The sequence below is a fragment of the Wasmannia auropunctata genome, unplaced genomic scaffold (genome assembly GCF_000956235.1).
Source record: "Wasmannia auropunctata unplaced genomic scaffold, wasmannia.A_1.0 LD334508.1, whole genome shotgun sequence".
Classification (NCBI taxonomy): Eukaryota; Metazoa; Arthropoda; class Insecta; order Hymenoptera; family Formicidae; genus Wasmannia; species Wasmannia auropunctata.
This window is the reverse complement of record NW_012028382.1, coordinates 1-21,264: the sequence shown is the minus strand read 5'-3', so window position 1 is coordinate 21,264 and position 21,264 is coordinate 1. Positions and strand designations below refer to the sequence as shown.

The 21,264-nt window shown below is 36.6% G+C and overlaps 7 protein-coding genes across 8 annotated transcripts; 6 read left to right on the top strand and 1 right to left on the bottom strand.

Annotated features, from left to right (window-relative positions):
- The first annotated feature begins 1,194 nt into the window (after window positions 1-1,194).
- Window positions 1,195-3,593, top strand: LOC105458462 (60S ribosomal protein L15). Its single transcript, XM_011703776.1, has 5 exons — window positions 1,195-1,295; window positions 1,654-1,834; window positions 2,498-2,634; window positions 2,983-3,093; window positions 3,292-3,593. The coding sequence occupies exons 2-5, from the start codon at window positions 1,663-1,665 to the stop codon at window positions 3,484-3,486; spliced, it is 615 nt and encodes a 204-aa protein (XP_011702078.1). The 5' UTR covers window positions 1,195-1,295; window positions 1,654-1,662; the 3' UTR covers window positions 3,487-3,593.
- An 80-nt stretch (window positions 3,594-3,673) lies between these two features.
- LOC105458460 (actin-related protein 2/3 complex subunit 3) lies at window positions 3,674-4,923 on the bottom strand. The gene is made up of 4 exons (XM_011703775.1): window positions 4,804-4,923; window positions 4,275-4,451; window positions 4,003-4,198; window positions 3,674-3,896 (listed from the first exon to the last, which is right to left on the bottom strand). The coding sequence occupies exons 1-4, from the start codon at window positions 4,807-4,809 to the stop codon at window positions 3,742-3,744; spliced, it is 534 nt and encodes a 177-aa protein (XP_011702077.1). The 5' UTR covers window positions 4,810-4,923; the 3' UTR covers window positions 3,674-3,741.
- Window positions 4,924-5,036: 113 nt separating this feature from the next.
- Window positions 5,037-8,519, top strand: LOC105458459 (zinc finger protein 271-like). Its single transcript, XM_011703774.1, has 3 exons — window positions 5,037-5,368; window positions 5,441-5,608; window positions 5,681-8,519. Exons 1-3 carry the CDS (start codon window positions 5,201-5,203, stop codon window positions 8,009-8,011), a joined length of 2,667 nt encoding a protein of 888 aa, XP_011702076.1. The 5' UTR covers window positions 5,037-5,200; the 3' UTR covers window positions 8,012-8,519.
- Window positions 8,520-9,224: 705 nt separating this feature from the next.
- Window positions 9,225-11,419, top strand: LOC105458458 (glutathione S-transferase-like). Its single transcript, XM_011703773.1, has 4 exons — window positions 9,225-9,387; window positions 10,168-10,304; window positions 10,556-10,723; window positions 11,019-11,419. Exons 2-4 carry the CDS (start codon window positions 10,172-10,174, stop codon window positions 11,330-11,332), a joined length of 615 nt encoding a protein of 204 aa, XP_011702075.1. The 5' UTR covers window positions 9,225-9,387; window positions 10,168-10,171; the 3' UTR covers window positions 11,333-11,419.
- Window positions 11,420-12,538: 1,119 nt separating this feature from the next.
- On the top strand, window positions 12,539-15,594 carry LOC105458455 (glutathione S-transferase-like). 2 transcript variants are annotated; one of them, XM_011703769.1, is made up of 4 exons: window positions 12,539-12,668; window positions 14,054-14,190; window positions 14,590-14,757; window positions 15,031-15,594. In XM_011703769.1, exons 1-4 carry the CDS (start codon window positions 12,541-12,543, stop codon window positions 15,339-15,341), a joined length of 744 nt encoding a protein of 247 aa, XP_011702071.1. In that variant the 5' UTR covers window positions 12,539-12,540; the 3' UTR covers window positions 15,342-15,594. The 2 variants fall into 2 exon arrangements, with proteins under 2 accessions (XP_011702071.1, XP_011702072.1); XM_011703770.1 differs by lacking the exon at window positions 12,539-12,668 and adding an exon at window positions 13,855-13,990.
- A 496-nt stretch (window positions 15,595-16,090) lies between these two features.
- On the top strand, window positions 16,091-18,868 carry LOC105458456 (glutathione S-transferase-like). Its single transcript, XM_011703771.1, has 4 exons — window positions 16,091-16,225; window positions 16,985-17,121; window positions 18,000-18,167; window positions 18,444-18,868. Exons 2-4 carry the CDS (start codon window positions 16,989-16,991, stop codon window positions 18,749-18,751), a joined length of 609 nt encoding a protein of 202 aa, XP_011702073.1. The 5' UTR covers window positions 16,091-16,225; window positions 16,985-16,988; the 3' UTR covers window positions 18,752-18,868.
- A 673-nt stretch (window positions 18,869-19,541) lies between these two features.
- LOC105458457 (glutathione S-transferase-like) lies at window positions 19,542-21,187 on the top strand. The gene is made up of 3 exons (XM_011703772.1): window positions 19,542-19,768; window positions 20,529-20,665; window positions 20,940-21,187. Exons 2-3 carry the CDS (start codon window positions 20,533-20,535, stop codon window positions 21,170-21,172), a joined length of 366 nt encoding a protein of 121 aa, XP_011702074.1. The 5' UTR covers window positions 19,542-19,768; window positions 20,529-20,532; the 3' UTR covers window positions 21,173-21,187.
- Window positions 21,188-21,264: the final 77 nt, after the last annotated feature.

Genomic DNA, 21,264 nt, shown 5'->3' with positions numbered 1-21,264 from the left:
CGCGGGGTGCCACCAGGTGCCACGGTAAACTTGTAGACGCGTAAATCTTTCTCGCGCAACAACACTATGTCTCTTTTCCATATGCAATTTTCCTCTTTTTTTTCTCTCTTTTTTTTACTATAATATATATTGATTGAATATATACTTTCTTATTGCTTTATCGCAGCTATAGGAAGAGCAGATGCGCTAGCTGTTAGGGATGCAGTGGGGGATGCATGTACGGGATACTCTTTGACTGACTTCACTCTGAAAGAAAATAAAATAGAATGAATAAAAAATGCTTTTATAATAAATGCTCAAACGAAGTCAAAATTAAATTAAAGGCTAAAGATGAAATAGATACAAAAAAGAAATTATTCTAATAACGTAAAAAATTCCGATTTTATTTTTCAAAGCATTCTAAAGATATATATATATCTATGTGAAATCTGCGTAGAAAGTTAAACTTCCATAGATACCTAATAAAATAGTGATGGGCATATTTCATGTTATGTTTAAAAATACAGTTGATTTATTATGCGTGACGCTAATGGAAATACTATTCCTGTAAGAAAAAAGAAATGCAAATTATAATATATTACTTTACAGTCTTCTATAGATACCTTCTTAATAAATAAAAATAATTTATAGGCTTGTCTTTTAATACTACAATAACGATTTATTACACGCAGTGTAAGTGGGATATATGACGTACAAAATGTTAATATTCCTTTCGTTATCCCAAATATAAATATATAAAAAAAATAATACAAAATAAAAAAATATTGATAAAGAAAGCGGGATTAAAAATAAATTCAGATTAAAATATAAAGGAGAAATTACAAGAAAGAAAAAAATTTAGACTTTTTAATGGGAATAAGTTCTTTTGTATTATTTGCAAAAGACATCTTGTTTTCGCGATATACGTCAAACATTAATTGAAGCCGGAATCATATTGGAACAAAATTGCTTTTGCATTCCGACGTTCACTTATAATTTCGAGCTTGACCCAAATTCTGCACATCGACACAGTCCCGGGCAATTCTTCTGCAGAAATCGTAAATCGTATATATATATATTCATTCATGTAAATATATACATGTGTATACACGTGTTATATGTATACATACGTGTTTCATGTTTCCCGCTATTCTGACCCGGATATCGACGGATGTTCGCGCACGCGATTCTTGCCTCGCGTTTCAGACTCTGAAATTCAGAGGTCTCTGGGAACGTGACGTGGAGGACGCGCCATCTTAACAGCGCGCCGCTCCGGCGAAAGCCGGACTCCTTCCTTCTGTTTTAACTCGCGTGGGGTGAGTGATGTGTGCTGGAAATCGCGTTTTATTACGGGCATCCTAGATTTTACGGACGTCGAGGCGCGGGCAGATCGTTCGCCGGGCTTCCCAATTCGAGATCCCCTCATATTTTTCGCACATCTTCCCGTCGATCCGTCATATTCGTCGCGACGGAAATGCTAACCTCGAGGATGCCTGTTCCGCGCTCGTGCACGTTGTTTCTCTCCCTCGAATCCGCCACGCGACGCAAATCCCCTTCAGAAATAACGAACGCATAACGCTTTTCGATAGAATTATTTATACGAAATTTTCCCGTATTGTAGGAGTCACGAATAATGGCACTGTTTAATCGTCTTTATCTGTCGCCTGTGTCTAGGGATTCGCGATGGGTGCATACAAGTATATGCAGGAGCTCTATCGCAAGAAGCAGAGCGATGTGCTCCGCTTCTTGCTGCGCGTCAGATGCTGGCAGTACCGCCAGTTGACCAAGATGCACCGTGCTCCTAGACCGTCTAGACCGGACAAGGCCCGTCGTCTGGGCTACAAAGCCAAACAAGGTAATCGTCGCCGCTTCTCCGCCAGATAGAAAGCATGGTTGTGCGAAAATCTGAAATTCAAAGATACACAGAGGCAAAGTTTGGAATAACACTTGTACGATAGAACATTTGCATCTCAGGCACATACAGTACGAAATGTTTAATACCATTGGATGCGTTCTGTTTCGTGTACGATGATGTATCAGTTTGTCCTTGTTCACCGAATGTTCAACAAGAATAAAATGAAATGTGCATTATACATGAAACAGAATGTGTCTATTTATTCTTATAATTTATGGTAATCATGGAGATCTAAGTTTGCCAAATTGTAGTTTTTTTTTTTTTAAGACTTGAATGTCTTTTGTATACTTTATTTTATGAGGAATGAGTTTGACTTTATAACTACTGAGAAATAAAAATTTTACTTTACATTTAAATCGACGAGCAATTCTCTAACCATAAATATATAATTATATTGTCTCAACTATCTTATTGTGCCTGACGTTGGAACATTTACAATTTTGCATGGAATTCTACATGGAAAAATTAAATGATGACTTTGGACTGCCACACTCTGACAGTTCTGTGAAGAGAATTATAACCTACTACGTCAACTGATATATTTGATAAATTAATTTTATGCATAAATGGAGAATAAATGCAATATCTTATTTTTTTTCACAGGTTTCGTCATCTTTAGAATCCGTGTACGCCGCGGTGGACGCAAGCGCCCAGTTCCTAAGGGTGCGACCTATGGCAAGCCCAAGAGCCATGGTGTTAACCAGTTGAAGCCAACCAGGAAACTGCAATCAGTTGCTGAGGTAAGTTATTTGAGTACGCGTAGCTAAGTTGTATAAAAAGAACTTTGGGAGTCTGATATGATGAACTGTACCATGCACCACTCTTACCTTGAAATGGGGAAGTAGCTGTACCTTCTGATTACAGACATTTTAATCACAGAATTTAAAACTATTAATATTAACATCAAACATTGATATTAATATAATATCAAATGAACAAAATTGTATTTTTGTATTTTTGAAAATGATAAAAGTTTAATTTTAATGAATATTATTGATTCTTTTTCTTCCTTGGATGTCTGAAATTGCCGTTAGTTTGAAGATTATCTTTCCTTTTTGCTAACACATTTTTCACTAACGATGTTACAGGAACGCGTCGGTCGCCGTTGCGGCGGGTTGCGAGTGCTCAACAGCTACTGGGTGGCCCAAGATTCTTCATATAAATACTATGAAGTTATTCTGATCGATCCTGCTCACAAGGTAATAATCTAAAACTCATTTATAACTCTGGTTAAAAAGCAAAACTACTAATATGATGACATTTTTTTATCACCAATGATATCACATGATTAATTATTCTTCCTTGGATGTCTGAACGCAACATAAATTTTGAGAATTATTTTTTAGAGAAAAATCCATCGCGCACTTCTAACACACACTTCCGTGCTTTTGTTCCAGGCAATTCGTAACGATCCTAAGGTAAATTGGATATGCAACGCGGTGCAAAAGCACCGTGAGCTCCGTGGCAAGACCTCCGCCGGCAGGAGCTCACGCGGATTAGGTAAAGGACATCGCTATTCACAAACGATCGGTGGTTCGCGCCGTGCGGCCTGGAAGAGGCGAAACACACTGTCTCTCCGCAGAAAACGATAATTATTTTGTTTGTAATCTTCGCGATGCAAGATACATCATTTTATTGCTTACGTCGTATCAATATTGTGGCGTATCCTGTAAAAAAAATAAATACCTCTTTCCTAAAACTTGCAAAACTTTCGGTACTCTACGATTTCCTTTTCTGCACCGTGAATCTCTTCGTCGTCGAAAACGCGGATGAAATGGATTTTTTTTTTAACCGATTTATTTCTTCAATCATGCACATTTTCAAAACAATATAAAGGGAAGTAAAACTCATTGGCCGGGTCCAGATAGCGACTTGTCCATGAATTTCTTTTTCGCAAAACAGAGCCACCATTTGCTCGGCTTCCCATCCTCGCCGTATACTTTTTCAACGATCCTAACAGCCGTCTCCTGCCTGATTTGATGAAGGTACTGCCTCATAAGATCTAAAATTCAAAGTAATGCCAATATTATCTGGAACCACGTGCGATCTTCATCGATTACTGACTGGTCATTGATTTCCAAACCGTGTGTCGCGCGTTCGATACTTACCGGCTTCAGCGGGGCTGCTTGGCTTGGCGTATACAGAATTCAAGGGAAAGCCATGATCGCCGGGTATATCAAATTTGGAGATAGCAAGGGAAAACATCTCGTTCATGGCTTGTGGTTGGGTCGCGCACTTTTGTAGCTTCTTCAGACATTCGGTTATAAATAGAGTGATGTAGATTAAAACTCGGTCGGCCTCGCTCTGTAACGAAAGCACAAACATGACGTACACATGAAATTATGTTGTCTCACGGTAGAATCGAGCCTTCAAATGTTACCTTAATCTCGTACGTTCTGAAGAACACGTTTGCTTTGAAGAAATATAACGCCTCGTCGATGATGTCCTGTTCCTTATTGTTGAAAGGAGGCGCTGGACCCCTGAATGTGGTTTTGATCGGCAGCAACGCCATGTTTCCAATGGTGCCATGGCTCTTGGTGAAGCTCGAGTGATACGCCTAAAAAAATGATAAGAATGTATGTTAGCAAGAAGTACTCAAGATATTACAAATGAGATGACTAATCCAGTTCGTAGCCTCCGCAACGGGCTCACTCTAGTATTACTTCGCATTCCAGGATCACTCGTCATTTAAGTTTGATTCGAGTGATATAATCTATGCGCGAGAATTTTTAATTTAATGAATGTGCTTAATAAAAACAAGAATAGCGAAAATCTAGGCTCGAAAAAGAAGGGAACATGACACTATGGTCATGACACTTTGGTTATGTCAAACGGGGTGACGCCCCGCGTTGCTGCGGTTACTACGAAAACGTCACACGCCCATACGTGCGTAAAGTGCAAGGACTTACGGGCATAACGATGGCAGAATAATAACGTCCTAACGATAACTAACGGGACGGACAGGCACGTCGACTACAACATGCCTCGAAACGTCAAACTGTCGTGGAGCCGAGCAAACCACACTAGTTCGAACGAGCGACAGCAGGCCGCGCTGAAGAAGCTACCGCGTCCAGTCCAGGGACGCATCAGTCATCAGAGGAGAGAGAAAAAGCGGTGGTGAGGACGCGTGTGCTTGTGTGTGCGATCGTGACGGCCAGCGTTGCGGAATTCCCGACGATGACGTCGCGTCGTGGATCGCCGAGCTCGTGAAAACGGACGTCCGGCGCCCTCACGTTTCCCCCGGAAACGACGACGACGACGGAAGAGGGAAGAGAGGAAGCTCGCCCGCACACGTCGATCGTCCCCATGCAGATCGACAGCGGGATGTTGACGCGGACGAATCCGGACACCAGCCTCTGCCGCGTCTGCCTGACCGTGGACCACAACAACCAGTGCATCTTCCGCAGGAACTGGGACGACCCGGGGGACCCCTCCGAGCTGTCCGAGAAGCTGCAGCTATGCTGCGGCGTGGAGGTTTGCCTCTCCTGTGTTCCCTTGTTTACCTCGCGCCGTAGACCACGAGACGATGATGTTTTTGTTGTCCAGGTCCTGGAGAACGACGGCCTGCCCGCTAACATCTGCCTCGAGTGCGTGATGAAGGTCAACGTCGCGTACGAATTGAGGAAACAGTGTCAGAAAGCGGATGTGGAACTCAGGAAGCTGTACGGGAAAGCGTCGGGGACGAGCGTCGCCAGCAACTGCATTTTCAAAAAGGTACTTTTATTTCTTGTAAAATAGCAATCTCAATACCGTTGAGATACTGTCACATTTGTGTCTCTCTTGCAGGACCAGTGTTGTCAAACTGAGCAATCTTTTATCTCGGATGCAATCAATTCAGCGGACAATACAGAGTTAAATGCGGACGATGAGGTTAACGTAGAGAAGAATACCATGCAGGCAAATGTCATAAGACGAGAACAAATACGAGATGCTTTCGAACAAACCAAGCAGGATACTTTAATGGACAATGAGACAGATTTAGACTGCGGTAGTAGATACAAACAAGTGGAACCTGACAAGGTAGCTAAGAAGGATCTTTATAGAACGAGGAGATTGACTATGTTCAAACGGGTCACGTCTATAGAAAATTTGAGGAATTACAAAGAGAGGCAGAGACGGTATATCAAGAAGAGCGTGAGCGTGAAACGCGAGAGCAGCGACGGCGAGTATCAGACGAAGGCGAGAGGTGTCCGCGGCAGGATGGACCGAGGAGCGTCCGAGCTCGAATTACAATACAAGTGTCCGAAGTGTGATAGATTTTATTCCAGTAAAAAGTCTTTGGATCGACACACCTCGACCCACAACGACAAAGAGTTCAAATGCGACAGCTGTGATAAGCAATTCTTCTGTCTGGACAAATTACACAAGCACGTTAATCTGCACCGGGCGAAGGAGAAGTCGAAGCCGGTGCTGTGCAAGATCTGCAACAAGAGTTTCAGGAAGATCGACACCATGGTCAGGCATCTGAATACTCACAAGAAGGCGTACCCCAAGGACGTTTTCACCATACTGAAGGAGATACGGGACAAGAGGAGATTGGAGAATAATCCGGAGTCCCTCGACACGTCGCTCACGATGGACGAGGACGAGGAGTTGGGAGCGCACGACGGACAGTCGCGAGGTGAGAACGACGGCACGACGAGGGAGCTGAGGAAACGCAACAACACGAGAGTGGAGCAGAGGGACTCGGATTTGGCGAATAGTGACTCCAGCGACGACAAAACCGAGTCGTTCGACGACGCGTCGACCTTCAACTGCAAGCACTGCAGCAAGAGTTACCGCACCGAGAGATCGCTGCAACGTCATCTGCTGGTACACGAGGAGAAGAAGTACGTCTGCAACGTGTGCAACATGAAGTTCTTCCGGCAGGACCGGCTGAAGAGCCATATGGATCGGTACGGTCACGACGAGAGCAAGGTGTGCCCGGAGCCGCAGAAGCCGCCGGACGACAAGTCGGCCATCAAGCTGATAAACACCTGGATAAGGGAGGAGCTGGATTCCGACAACGAGGGCAAGGGCTTCCCGTGTCGGATCTGCGGGAAGTCGTACGACACGAAGAAGTCCCTGCTGAAGCATCAGATGAACGCGCACGGCGGGCGGGACGAGGGCTGCGCGAGCTGCGGCGGCGTGCGCTGCAATTGCGCGTACAAGGATCCGGAGAAGAGCGGCGGCGAGAAGTCGAAGCCGTACACCTGCGAGGAGTGCAACAAGTCGTTCGAGAAGGAGATCAAGCTGCACAAGCACCTGCGGATTCACGAGCGCGCCAAGGAGCAGCAGGACGCGAACTTCAAGCGCTTCCTCTGTCACATATGCAGCAAGACGTTCCGGCAGAACACCGGCCTCATGTTCCACATGCGGACGCACACCGGCTACAAGCCGCACGTGTGCAAGTACTGCGGCCGCGGCTTCACGTCCAACTCGAACTGCATCAATCACGAGCGGACGCACACGGGCGACCGGCCGTTCGTCTGCCAGTACTGCAGCGCCGCGTTCGCCAAGTCGTGCACCCTGAAGGCACACATCACCACGCACACCGGCGAGGCGAATTACCACTGCAAGACCTGCGGCAAGTCGTTCCGCCGGCTCAAGTACTTGAAGGAGCACAGATTCACGCACACGGGCGAGAAGCCGTACGCGTGCAAGATCTGCGGCACCGCGTACAGCCATTCCGGCAGTCTGTTCGTCCACGAGAAGAAGTGCAAGGCGCAGTACAGTAATTATCAGCCGGGGATCGCGCAAAATGCGCAGCAGCAGCAGCAGCAGCAACAACATCAACAACAGCAACAACAACAACAACAACAACAACAACAACAACAACAGGTTTCCTACGGTCAGTCCCCTCAGTCCACCGGCGGCATTTCCGTGGCGTCCACCTCTTCGATTGTCGCTCCTATCATCACCACGCTGCCGCAGGCAGCTCACTTGAACGTCATTAACAGCACTCTGAATGTACAGACGAACAAAGGTTACATGGATAACGTTCAGCGAATGAACGCGCATGCAGCGACCAACGCGACCACGGTCGTCTCGTCGGGTCTGCACCCGAATGTCGACATCTCCGAAATGAGCTCCGCCGTCAGGAACTTCTCTATCATCGGACAGATGTTTCACACTTAGGAAAGCATACGGGCGGAAAATGCGAATCAAGATTACTGTGATAAATGTCCCTTCCCCTCCCCCCTTTTTTTAACAATACTTGTCAAGAAATATTTTACATTTTGAGTATAGTAACGTATACTGCTTTCTCTTTCAATAATCATTAAGATAAGTATATGTTTTGTATTGTACGTCACATATGGGAAGATGGGTAATATAGAATGTATATTTATATCGTATACGATTACTAGAAATTTTTATTATACAGAATTTTTATACGGCAGAACTCTTATTATCCTGTATAGCTGTTATACGAAAATATTTGATAGTGTGTAATGTTATATTCTAATTATCGAATTGTTATATTTCTGTATATATGAATGATTATGCAGGTGATTCGTTCTATTATGATTTTGTTCTGCGTCGAAATTAATTTTTATAAACATTTCGGAACAGTCATATTGAGCAAATCTCAAGATCTAATTCGTGTATACAATATGATTACATAAATAAATAAATTTTGCACCCATATGGTTTACTCGTCTTCCGAATTACGTTAAAGTAAAACTTCGTATTGCTAATTTAATTCCCTCATTAAGCGCTCGAACGTTTGTATGTGATATACATACTGGGCTTTTATTAACTATATATTCTTGCTTGACATTTGATAAAAAATTTGATAAAGTGATTTAAAATATCGCATGTGTTTTATTTGTAAAAAAAAAAATAACGAAAGTACTTTTTATCTTTGCTTCGCCTTCAATATAATATCTTGACGAATATCTTTGCCCATGCAATAAGTAACATATTTAATCTAAAATATCGAGCATGTGATAATTCTCATAAATACGAGTGAAGGTAGTTTCTCAGTGATAACTATGATATAAAATCGCGACATATATTTCCAGATCTCCGTCCCTTCTTTAACGATACATTATATATAGTCCATCTTTGTCAGCATCACTTCTCACGATACGAGCTGTTTGATAATAATTTCAGATAACGCAAGGGACTATCAGAGTGGGATATGAAAGATCTTTAAAGAACGACTAACAATAAGACATGTCTGGAAAATTTGGAATGCCTTTTTGTCGCTCTTATAATACTTTTTTCAAATTTTTGCACGATTTTTTTTCGTATATCTCTATCCAGTGAGTTCCCTCTGAAGCTCGAGAGTGAGCCACGTTCGAGACGATAAGTAAAGTGGGGATGTCGAACCGAGGGAGACAAATATTAAATACAGCAGCCACAAGCAGCCATCATCCCACCCGGCACCCAGGCACAGCAGCTTAGCTAGTGGCGTCGGACATTGTCGAACGTCATTGTGTTCACTGTTCGTGACTTGTAATAGCAACGCTTCTTCTTCTGCCTTTTGCGTAGAATATTCACCTCAAATTGTAAGTAGAACTGCTTATTTTCATTTATTCAAATTTTACATTGAACTGGCTAACTCAGGACTGTCGATATTTTGATATTGCGTCGAATATTTCTCGAATAAAAGCGTTTCGTGATCACCGGCCGGCGGAACCGCCGCCGCGCCGGCACCGCCCGGCTAATAATATAAGCGGCCGGCATACTTAAATATAGTGATGTAGATTGTGCCGAGGTAACGCTAAGGTCAAGGATTTGGGGAATGATTGAGAATAATCGTGGTATTCGGAGATAATTGCATCACGATGAAAACGTACGCAAGTACGAATAGAGAATTCGTGGAAGAGAAAAACGTCTCAATAACGGCGTCATTCATCTCAATATCAGAACTATATATTTCATAAAGCATAAAACGTGATTAATAAAAAATCATCGTTTATAAGGTCCGAGAATTGTATAACGTCACAGGATCGTACAGTTCCTTTCCATGCGGAATATACTTTAAACATAAGCTTTCGCATATAGATTCGTATATTGCACAATATATTTTGAGCGTCACTGCAGTTGTAAAAGAATGAATCATTTTTACCATATGCTGTACTATATCTAAATAATTGTGCAATATTATCAATCGTGTAATCTCTGATAAGAAAAAACAATTTGTAACGATACTGCATAACGGCACATTTAACTCATAGATTAATGAGACCGAAAAATAGAAGCATGTTATCTGCCGTTGAGTATCTTTCTAAAATTATATAATGACAATGAAGGGAAAAATGATAAGATTTTTTCTTTTTTTTTAGCAACATGCCGTCTTACAAGCTGATTTATTTCCCTGTCACGGCATTGGCCGAGCCAATTCGCTTTCTCTTCAGCTATGCTGGCATCGAATTTGTGGATGAACGTTTCGATAGGAACGACTGGCCAAACATTAAACCGAGTATGTACACTTGATTTATATTAATAATACTTCCCCCTGCTCGCGAATTTAATTCGGTTCGATCCTTTCTGGAATCTGATTTACGAATAACAGATCGCGACAAGTATAATTAATAACTTTAATTAATTGTTTTCAATTATTAACTATCAAAATTTACCATGTATAGAAAATTGCTGTAAATAAACTCGTCGTAATGATAATTCAGAAAGCTTTTCTATTATATGTTGCATTCACGTAATATCATCTTTTAGCTATGCCATTCGGTAAAGTGCCCGTACTCGAGGTAGATGGAAAGAAAATCGGTCAGTCTGTAGCTATCTGCCGTTATTTGGCAAAGCAATGTGATCTCGCTGGCAAGAACGATTGGGAGGCTCTGGAAATCGACTCGACCGTTGATACCATACACGACTTACGCGCCAGTGAGTAGACAATATTCTGATTATTACTTACTCGATTCTTTTTTATCTATTACAGAGCTTAAATTTTCAAATGGATTTGAATTTATACACTATATTGTTGTTTATATCTTGATATAACATTATTATTTATATTACATTAATTGTCTATATCTTGCAAATAGATTTATTTGCAAACGACGATAACGTGAAAAAAATTTTTTTCTACATTTGTATTGTAAATTCAATCCACTGACTGATTCGAGCTGTTCGTCACATCTTATTTCTCTTATCTTATTTTTTTTTGCTTCTGTTCTAGGTATGGCTTCTTACTTCTACGAAAGTAATGAACAGGCTAAACAAGAGAAACAACTTAAAGCTAAAGAAATAGTGCCGTATTATTTGGAACGTCTGGACGCTCAAGTGAAGAAGAACGGCGGTTACTTTGTCGGCGGTGCTTTGACTTGGGCCGATCTCACTTTCGTCGGTCTTTTGGATTACTTGAACTTGATGATGAAAGAGGACATCGTCGAGAAGTATGAGAACTTGAAACAACTCCAAAAGAAGGTCGAGGAAGTACCGGCTATCAAGAAGTGGATCCAGAAGCGTCCGGCATCTAATTACCCGAATTAATTTGGTTAACTTCATAAAAGATTTTTCGACAGAATTTATTATCCATTGATGTTTGATTTGAATAAAATATTGATTTTTTTTTTCAAACATGTCTACAAAATACATATGATAAATTCGTGAACTATACGCATTGAAAAAAAAAAAAAAAAATATATATATATATATTTTTTTTAAACACTTATTGAAGGTGATTATTGTATTACAATAATGAAAACAATCTAAGATGATATTTAGTTATGTAAAATGATAGAAAATAATTATTTTTTTCAATACGTAATTTTGTATTTCAATAAATGTACTTTTACTAATTTCTTGTCGATTTCTTTAGTATTGACGAGAAATCTTTCCAATCCTTAATTTGTAATAATCCGTCTATATTCTTGATCTCAAATAACTTAAAAAACCATTGCAAGCAAGCATTTGCCCAAACAAGTTATATATTTGATCTAAAATATCGAGCATGTGATAATTCTCATAAATACGAGTGAAAGTAGTTTCACAGTGATATCTGTGTTTGCACATAAAATCGCGGACATATATCTCTTATCCAAATATCTCTTCTTCAACAGTACATCACGTATAGTCTAACTTTGTCATATGTTACAGTATGAGTTGTTTGATAATATTTCAAATAACGCAAGGAATTATCAGATACTTAGAAAGATCTTTAAAGAGCGGCTAACAATAATATGTCTGAAAAACTGAAATGCTTTTTCGATGCTTTACAATGCTTTTACTTATATATAAATAAATTCGTAAACTATGCACTGGCAATACAAATATTTATATTTTTAGCACTTGAAGACTAATTATTGTTGTATGACAATATTAAAAATAGAAGATGATTTTTAATTAAACCTTGAAAAATAATTTTTTTTTCATTTGTAATTTTGTATCTCAATAGATCACTATTTTTACTAGTTTCTTGATGATTTTTTTGTATTAACAAGAAACTATTCTAATCTTTAATTTGTAATAATCCGCTTAAAAACGATTGAAAGATGTTATAATAAATGTTTAAAGAATGATTGAGACATATTTGAAAAACTAAAATATTTTTTCGACGTTAATTTTACAATAATTTTTGAGGTTGTATCTTTTGGATAATATATATCTATTCACTTATAACTTTGTAGTAAGTTTTCTCTGGAGCTCGAAAGTGAGCCACGCTCGAAAGTGGGGATTCTAAATAGGTAGGGAGATAATAAATGGAGTTAACTAGCAGAGAGTATATAGATTCCACAGAGAGTGCAGCGTTGAACATCACCGGTGGTGATTGTTGCAATAACATCGTAATAAATACCTTTTCCATTTTCTGCATAGAATTTGTTAGATTGTAAGTACAACTTCCCGATTCTCATTTATTCAGATAAGTGAACTCAAGACTGTGATATTACTTCAAATATCTCGCGCAAAAACGTTTTATCGTTATCTAATTAGCGACCGGTAACATAATGGCACAATGGATTAATTCTATCACTATAATGAAGGAATAATAACATCAATTCGGGTAATGATTAGGGTAATAATTGTGATATTTAGAGAGTATCTTATTACAGCAAATATATATATATATATATATATATATATTACTTCTAAATATCAAATATATATATGTATATATGGAAGAGAGAAATGCCTCAATAACGGCATTTTTCATCAATATTAGAATCGTATATTTTATAAAGCATAAATTATAATTAATAAGAATCATCGATTACAAAGTTTGAAAATTGTCATGTCAATTAAATATTAATTCGTTTGCTCACGCGGAATTTTTAAAATAAAAGTTCACATTTCTACAAAGATTTCATATTATATAATATATTTTAATCGTAAAGATTGCAAAAGAATGAATATTATATGTTGTATTTAAAGATTCTTGTGTAGCATTATCAGTCACGTATTTAGTTTGATAAGAGAGATAAGAAAATGTGCCTTTTAATGATGACATAACGTAATTGCACTTAGATATACTCTTAGATTAAGAGATTGCTGTGTACATACAGCATATAATGACTTTGTTTTTAATAAACGATGTATTTTTAAATTATCAATGATTTTATAACTACTTAAATTTTTCTCTAAAAGTTTTGTGTTTAAATTACAATTTTAAACTTATTTTTAAATTTTAACATAATTTGTAAATTTTAACATAATTTGATTGGCGATGATATTGATTAAAGATTGATTTTATATACAATTTAATTCACAAGTTTCGATTTACATAAATTTGATTAAACTCAAAATTAAATATTAATAGAAAATGAAACTCGTACAGTAAATAAACTTATATAATGAAACTTGAAAATTAAATCGTATATTACAACAAATAATGAATGGAAAAGAGCTATGAGCGAGACTAGATATTGGTTGCCCAATAATATTCTTAATTATTTCAGCTGTTGTAAACTCCGCGCTGATTAATGTCGGTTTTTAAAAACGCAATTATAACTTAAAGCTGTATATATACAGGCGGACAAAAGTAAGTTTAAAGTCGTCCTCTAAAAATAGGCAAACTTCAAGATAGAGCAACTTTGTCAAAAGTTATCCTAACGAGATTTTTAAAAAAGCATTTTACAGCGTAAAACCTCCACTTTTCAAGTTGATATATTAGAGAACGATTAATTGACTTTTGTCCGCCATTGTATATTATCTGTTAGTAAGATATTTTCTTAGAAGTATGATGAATAAAGGGAAAAATAAGAAATTTTTTTTTAGCAACATGCCTTCCTATAAGCTGATTTACTTTCCCATCACGGCATTGGCCGAACCAATTCGCTTCCTGTTCAGCTATGCTGGCATCGAATTTGTGGATGAACGTTTCGATAGAAAAGATTGGAAAAAAATTAAGCCAAGTACGTATACCTGATTAATATTAATAATGTGTCCTAGCGTTGTTACGAATTTAATCTTGCTCAACCTTTCCGGAAGTACGATTCATGAACAGTTGACAAGTCAAAAAAGATCAAAAAGCAGACCGTTTGAATAAATTTTACAGCACAAAAAGAAAATTGCCATAAGAATTAGAATTTTTTTCAAATTCAGATTTGAACATGTAATTGTACTCGTCAACTTTAATTATGTGCAATTATTATAATTATCATAGCTCTTAATATGTATACAAAATTACTGTAAGATTACTGTAGACATAAATTTGTCACAATAATAATCCAAATGGCTTTTTTACTACAAATCTTATTCGATTCATGCCAAATATCCCCTGCCTTTATGTTGTCAATGATGTCATCTTTCAGCTACACCATTCGGTAAGGTACCCGTACTCGAAGTAGACGGAAAGAAAATTGATCAGTCCGCAGCTATCTCCCGTTATTTGGCGAAACAATGTGATCTTGCCGGCAAGAATGATTGGGAGTCTTTGGAAATCGACTCGACCGTTGATACCATACACGATTTACGCGCCAGTGAGTAATATTCTCGTTACAATATTTATCCGACTTTTTTTATTTATCAGAAACGGAAATTTGATTTTAAAATAAATTTGAATGATTATATTGATGGATTTATATCTCGATAGTACGAACAGATTTATTCGCAAATAATGGTAATATAAAAAAGAAATATATTTTTCACTAATGTTAATTTCTCTCTACTAAAATATTTGATCCGAACTGTTTGTCACAACATCTATTTCGTAACAACATCTTATATGTCTTATCTTCTTTTGCTTGTATTAGGCATTGCTGCTTTCCACTATGAGAGCAATGAACAAGCTAAACAAGAGAAGATTAAAGCTGCCAAAGTGACGGTGCCATATTATTTGGAGCGTTTGGACGCTCAGGTGAAGAAGAACGGCGGTTATTTCATCGGCGGTGCTCTGACGTGGGCCGATCTCACTTTTGTTGGTCTTTTGGAATACTTGAACTTGATGATGAAAGAGGACATTATTGAGAAATATGAGAATCTGAAGCAACTTCAAAAGAAGGTCGAGGAAGTACCGGCTATCAAAAACTGGATCCAAAAACGTCCGGCGTCTGTCTTACGTTAATTAATTCGGATAATTTCATAAAATAATTTTCCGAAAAAGATTATTGTTCATTGACGTTTGAGTTAAATAAAATATCGAGATTTCCTTTTTTTTCTAAATATATCTACATCTATGCAATAAAAAATATGTGTGTAAATTTGCAAACTATGCACTGGAAATACAGATATATATTTTAACACTTGTTGAAGGCTGATTATCATCGTATGACAATAATGAAAATATCATAATTTCTAATTAAATTTTAGAAAATGAATTATTTTTCATTACGTAATTTTATATTTCAATAAATCACTATTTTTACTATATCTTCTTGTTGATTTCTTCCGTATTCACCAGAAACCTTCCAATCTCCAAGGATCCCAGGTATCAAGCTGATATTATTTGTCGTTATTTTGACGATAAAATATCGCCAAAAATGTCATTTTGTCAAAATAACGGTGAATAATGTCAAATTGCTGTCTAAGTCCTTAATTTGTAATATCCGTTTACATTCTTAATTTCAAATAACTTAAAAATCTTTGGAAGATAATATACAATATATATATATAATAAATGTATATAAAAGAGTGATTGCCTAAATCATATTTCAAAAATTGGAACATCTTTTCGTTATTTTTACAATATTTTTGGGGATTGTTGTATTTTCCGAGCAATAACTATTTGCTCATATCTTTACATTCCTTTGGAGCTCGGAAGTGAGTCGTCACAATCGAAACGACAAAGTGGGGATATCGAACTGGTAGGGATAGAGATAAATAGTCCAGTTAGCTAGCAGCTAGCAACAGATTCTATCCAGTTTCATCGTCGGACATCACCGGTTTGGTGACTGCTGTAATCGCAATAAATACCTTTACATCTTTTGCGTAAAAATTCTTCGCTAAATTGTAAGTAGAATTTACCTACATTCTCATTTATTCAGATAACTGAACTGGAAAACTAATCCAAGACTGGATATTGCGATATTACGTCGCATATCTCGCGCAAAAGAATTTCAATGTCACCGGTCGGCGTTCACCGGTGGTAACGGATAAAGTATAGTCCTTCTAGCACCATGATGAAGCAATAATAATGTCAAGAATGATGCGGATAATAATTCTGAATAGTCGCGGCATTCGGAGAGCGTTGTATTACAGCAAAAAATATATAAGTGTAAAGATATCTAAAAATGTATGTGCAATATCACTAAGGGGGGTCATGATAAGGTGTTTATGATAAGAAAGATAAGAAAATATGCTTTTTAATGATTACGTAACGTACATTTATATCTCTATAGAAGAGATTGCTGTGCGCGATATGATTTTATTTTTAATAAATAATAATATATAATCAATGATTTTGCAACTATTCAACTTTTATCAAAAAGTCTTCTGTCTTTTGATAACAATTTCAAACCAGACTTGTTTTTAATTTTATAATAACTTTTAACTATTTGAAACTTTAACTTAATTTGATTGAAGATAATATTAATTAAAGATTAAATCCAATTTATATACAAATTTAATTAAACCCAAAATTTTTCAATGAAAATTAAATTTAAAACTGGGACTCGTTTCAACAAACAAAACTTAAATCGTATTATTAGTGAAATATCATCTTAGAATTATGATGACAATGAGTAGAAAAATATGAGGCTTTTTTTTCAGCAATATGCCTTCCTACAAGCTGATTTACTTCCCCGTCGCGGCATTGGGTGAGCCAATTCGCTTCCTGTTCAGCTATGCTGGCATCGAATTTGTGGATGAACGTTTCGATAGAAAAGATTGGCCAAAACTTAAAGACAGTATGTATACCTGATTAATATTAATACTACATACCTCTGCTAGTGTTCGCGAATTTAATCTGGTACGATCCTTCGTGAAAACCAATTTAGGAAGAGATTCGTGGCAAAAATATTTTACATTATGTATTTAAAAAATGTTCGCATTATCTTCTTTTGAAGCGCCGATTGATCTTCCGTTGTAACGTACTTCTTCATCCTTAAACATAAAATATTTTAATGTAAGAATTACGCCACACAGTCTGATAATTTAACGAAACATTTAGGTACCATTTCCATTTAACTCTCCTGCATGACAGAACCGGAAATTAATGTTATTTTTTCGACAATAGAATCTTCTATTTCTTATTATGTATTACAATGTGTTGCACAGGACAATCGATATTGTTATGTAAATATAATCGATATTGATATGTAAATACAATGTTTTGTATTTTTAATGAAAAATATATTCACGCTTTTATTGCACAGTTTCAACGTAAATAGTATATTGATGTAGAAATCATCTCTGCGTCGTTCAAGTTAGCCAATCGATATGCCGATTGAGAGACTTATCAACATCCAAAAGCCGTATGAAAGGCAGCAGATCGTTTTAATAAATTTTACAACAAAAGAAAATGATCATGAGAACAAAAATTAGGATTTAGAAAGTCAGGTTTGACAATTATGTCATTGTATTTAACTTTGATTGTGTGCAAATATTAACTATCGAAGCTCTATATATATATATATATATATATATATATATATATATATATATATATATATATAAAATATAGATATAAATTTGTCACAACAATAATCCAAATGATTTCTCTGTTATAAATTTTAATCGATTTTAACAGCATGATACATTCACGTATCTTAATATCGTCTTTCAGCTATGCCATTCGGCAAAGTTCCCGTACTCGAAGTAGATGGAAAGAGAATCGGTCAATCTGCAGCTATCTGCCGTTATTTGGCAAAGCAATGTGGTCTCGCTGGCAAGAACGATTGGGAGGCTCTGGAAATCGATTCGACCGTCGACACCATACACGATTTACGTAACAGTAAGTAGATAATATTCTCTTTACACAATATTTATCCGACTCTTTTATTTACCAGAGGCGGAGGTTTAATTCTAAAATAGATTTAAATCGCGATATTGATAGGAATCATATCTGGAGATTTGAGAATACGAACAAATTTATTCGCAAAGGATGGTAATATAAAAAGAAAATACATTTTTCTACATTTTTGCGTTAAATTCGATTCACTGAAATATTTGATTCAAATTGTTTGTCACTATCTTATTTGTCTTATCTTTTTCTTCTCGCTTGTATTAGACATTGCTGCCTTTCACTACGAGAGCAACGAACAAGCTAAACAAGAGAAAACTAAAGGTGCCAAAGTGACGGTGCCGTATTGTTTGGAACGTTTGGACGCTCAGGTGAAGAAGAACGGTGGTTACTTCATCGGCGGTAGTCTGACGTGGGCCGATCTCGTTTTCGTCGCTCTTTTGGATTACTTAAACATGATGATGAAAGAAGATATTGTCGAAAAGTATCCAAACCTAAAACAACTTCAAAAGAAAGTCGAGGAAGTACCGGCTATCAAGAAGTGGATCCAGAAGCGCCCATCGACTAACATGTAACATCCAAAACCATTAAATGTTATATGATAGATATTTAAAGAGTGATTAAAAAACACATTTTATAAATGTTTCAACTAAAAACGTCTTTTCGTACTTTCACAATTTTTTGTTTTCCGATACTTTTGCAATTTTACAGCTTTTAGAAATAATTTGAATAATTTCACAAAATAATTTCCCGCCAGAATTTACTGTTCATTGATATTTAATTTGATTAAAATATCGATTTCTCTTTTTTTTTTCAAACGTGTCTATATCTATGTAAAAAAAGGCAGACATTATAGATTCATTAATTATAAACGGAGATACAAATGTATATTTTAGCACATATTGAAGGCTGATTGTTATTATATAATAATGAAAATATCATAAAATGATTTCTATCGAAACCTTGAAAAATAAACTATTTTTTTCTTTGTATTGATTTTGTATTCAATAAATTACTATTCTTATTTTCTGGTTGATTTCTTTCATTTTTTTGACAAAACTTTTGAATCGCTTAGGTTGTAATAATCCTTTTACAATCCTTTTACAATCCTAACTTCAAATAAAATACAAAACCATTAGATATTACATAACAGATGTTTAAAGACATATTTAAAAAATGTTGCAATTAAAAACTTTTCGGTACTTCTCAATTTATTACTTTTCGCGTTTGCAATTTTAATACTTTTTGTGATGATTGTATTTCCTAGGTAATAGCTACTCGCTCATATCTCTGCGTTCCGAAATTCACTGCAAGTATTGAAAATCTATAATATACGTTACGTGCACTATAGATTTTCAGCATTGAATATCGGAACGCAGCGTGCAATAAGTTTCTTCTGGAGCTTGAAAGTAGATCGCGATCAAAACAGCAAAGTGGAGGGGGGAGGATGTCAAGCTGGTAGGGAAATAAGTAGCAGAGTTGGCTAGCAGTTGATTCTATCCAGTTCTACCGTCGGACGTGGTCGGACGTCACCGTTGGTAACTGCTGTAACAACGCAATTAACTTTTCCCCTGTGTAGAATTCGCTAAATTGTAAGTAGAACTTGCCTATTATTATTTATTCATTTATTCATTATAGATAACTAAACTAGATAACTCAAAACTATGAATATTATGATATTGCGACGAATACTTCGCACAAAAGCATTTTATGGTTACCGCTCGGCTAATTAACGGCCGGCAACTTTAGTGGCGTTTATAATAGCGGATTAATTAATCGTTCACCATGATGAACGGAATAATAATGTCAAGATTGATTTGGCTAATAATTCAAAATAATAGTGGTATTCGGAGAGTATGATTGCATTACAAAAATATATAAATACAGAGAATGACATGGAAGAGAGAAACGCCCATTAATGGCGTCTTTCATAAATATTAGGACCATATATTCTAAAGAATAAATCGTGATTAATAAGAATTACGTAATTAAAAACTATTATAATGTCACGTCAAATGAACATATATATTTCTTTCTCTAAAATATTTTAAATACAAGCTTCACATTTCTATATAGCTATATGCACAATATATTTTAAGTGTAAAGATAGCAAAGAATATCGTACGTTACACTTAAAAATTTTTGTGCAATAATCAGTCATGTATTTAGTTTGATAAGAAAGATATAAGAACATATAGAATTTGAGAACAATTATATAATGCAACTGCACTTGAACAGATTAATCAGACACAAACAGATTAATCAGGGAAAATATTGAAGTCATCCGCCGTTGAGATATCTTTTTAAAATTAGCATGATAATAAAGAGAAGAATAACAAGCTTTCTTTTTAGTAACATGCCTTCCTACAAGCTGATTTACTATCCCATCACGGCATTGGCCGAACCAATTCGCTTTCTGTTCAGCTATGCTGACATCGAATTTGAGGATGAACGTTTCGATAGAAAAGACTGGCCAAAACTTAAAGACAGTATGTATACTTGATTAATATTAATACATGCCCCTGCTAGCGTCCACCTGTCGCGGATCCGCCTCGATCCTTTCTGATATCCGATTTCGATCCACGGCAAATATAAATTTTAATTGTTTACAATTTTATTAACTACCAAAACTCTTGATGTATTTAGAAAATTTCTGTGAATACAAATGTGTTACAATAATAAAATAAATCAATCAAATGGCTTCTTTACCTTGAAACTTGATTCTATTTTAACAGCATGAGTACTCTTAATATCATCTTTCAGCTATGCCATTCGGCAAAGTACCTGTAATGATAGTAGATGGAAAGAAAATCGATCAGTCCGTAGCTATCTGCCGTTATTTGGCGAAGCAATGTGGTCTTGCTGGCAAGAATGATTGGGAGTCTTTAGAAATCGACTCGATTGTCGATACTATACACGATTTACGCGCCAGTGAGTATATAGATAACATTCTTTTTATACAATATTTATCTCTTTTATTTATTAGAGCCAACTAAAGATTTAATTTTAAAATAGAATCACTTCAATTTCACAATTTGAATCACGATATTGATGGATTTATCTCGATAGTACGAACAGATTTATTCGC

Bases quoted from the DNA above. Each gene is read 5' to 3' on its own strand.
- LOC105458462 (XM_011703776.1), top strand. From the start codon at position 1,663: ATGGGTGCATACAAGTATATGCAGGAGCTCTATCGCAAGAAGCAGAGC. The intron at 2,635-2,982 runs GTAAGTTATTTG...ACGATGTTACAG, and splicing joins AACTGCAATCAGTTGCTGAG to GAACGCGTCGGTCGCCGTTG. The intron at 3,094-3,291 runs GTAATAATCTAA...CTTTTGTTCCAG, and splicing joins TGATCGATCCTGCTCACAAG to GCAATTCGTAACGATCCTAA.
- LOC105458460 (XM_011703775.1), bottom strand. The intron at 4,199-4,274 runs GTAACATTTGAA...CTTTCGTTACAG, and splicing joins TCAGAACGTACGAGATTAAG to AGCGAGGCCGACCGAGTTTT. The intron at 3,897-4,002 runs GTAAGTATCGAA...TTTGAATTTTAG, and splicing joins AAGCAGCCCCGCTGAAGCCG to ATCTTATGAGGCAGTACCTT.
- LOC105458459 (XM_011703774.1), top strand. From the start codon at position 5,201: ATGCAGATCGACAGCGGGATGTTGACGCGGACGAATCCGGACACCAGC. The intron at 5,369-5,440 runs GTTTGCCTCTCC...TTTGTTGTCCAG, and splicing joins AGCTATGCTGCGGCGTGGAG to GTCCTGGAGAACGACGGCCT. The intron at 5,609-5,680 runs GTACTTTTATTT...TCTCTCTTGCAG, and splicing joins GCAACTGCATTTTCAAAAAG to GACCAGTGTTGTCAAACTGA.
- LOC105458458 (XM_011703773.1), top strand. From the start codon at position 10,172: ATGCCGTCTTACAAGCTGATTTATTTCCCTGTCACGGCATTGGCCGAG. The intron at 10,305-10,555 runs GTATGTACACTT...ATCATCTTTTAG, and splicing joins CTGGCCAAACATTAAACCGA to CTATGCCATTCGGTAAAGTG. The intron at 10,724-11,018 runs GTGAGTAGACAA...CTTCTGTTCTAG, and splicing joins CATACACGACTTACGCGCCA to GTATGGCTTCTTACTTCTAC.
- LOC105458455 (XM_011703769.1), top strand. From the start codon at position 12,541: ATGGAGTTAACTAGCAGAGAGTATATAGATTCCACAGAGAGTGCAGCG. The intron at 12,669-14,053 runs GTAAGTACAACT...ATTTTTTTTTAG, and splicing joins TGCATAGAATTTGTTAGATT to CAACATGCCTTCCTATAAGC. The intron at 14,191-14,589 runs GTACGTATACCT...GTCATCTTTCAG, and splicing joins TTGGAAAAAAATTAAGCCAA to CTACACCATTCGGTAAGGTA.
- LOC105458456 (XM_011703771.1), top strand. From the start codon at position 16,989: ATGCCTTCCTACAAGCTGATTTACTTCCCCGTCGCGGCATTGGGTGAG. The intron at 17,122-17,999 runs GTATGTATACCT...ATCGTCTTTCAG, and splicing joins TTGGCCAAAACTTAAAGACA to CTATGCCATTCGGCAAAGTT. The intron at 18,168-18,443 runs GTAAGTAGATAA...CGCTTGTATTAG, and splicing joins CATACACGATTTACGTAACA to ACATTGCTGCCTTTCACTAC.
- LOC105458457 (XM_011703772.1), top strand. From the start codon at position 20,533: ATGCCTTCCTACAAGCTGATTTACTATCCCATCACGGCATTGGCCGAA. The intron at 20,666-20,939 runs GTATGTATACTT...ATCATCTTTCAG, and splicing joins CTGGCCAAAACTTAAAGACA to CTATGCCATTCGGCAAAGTA.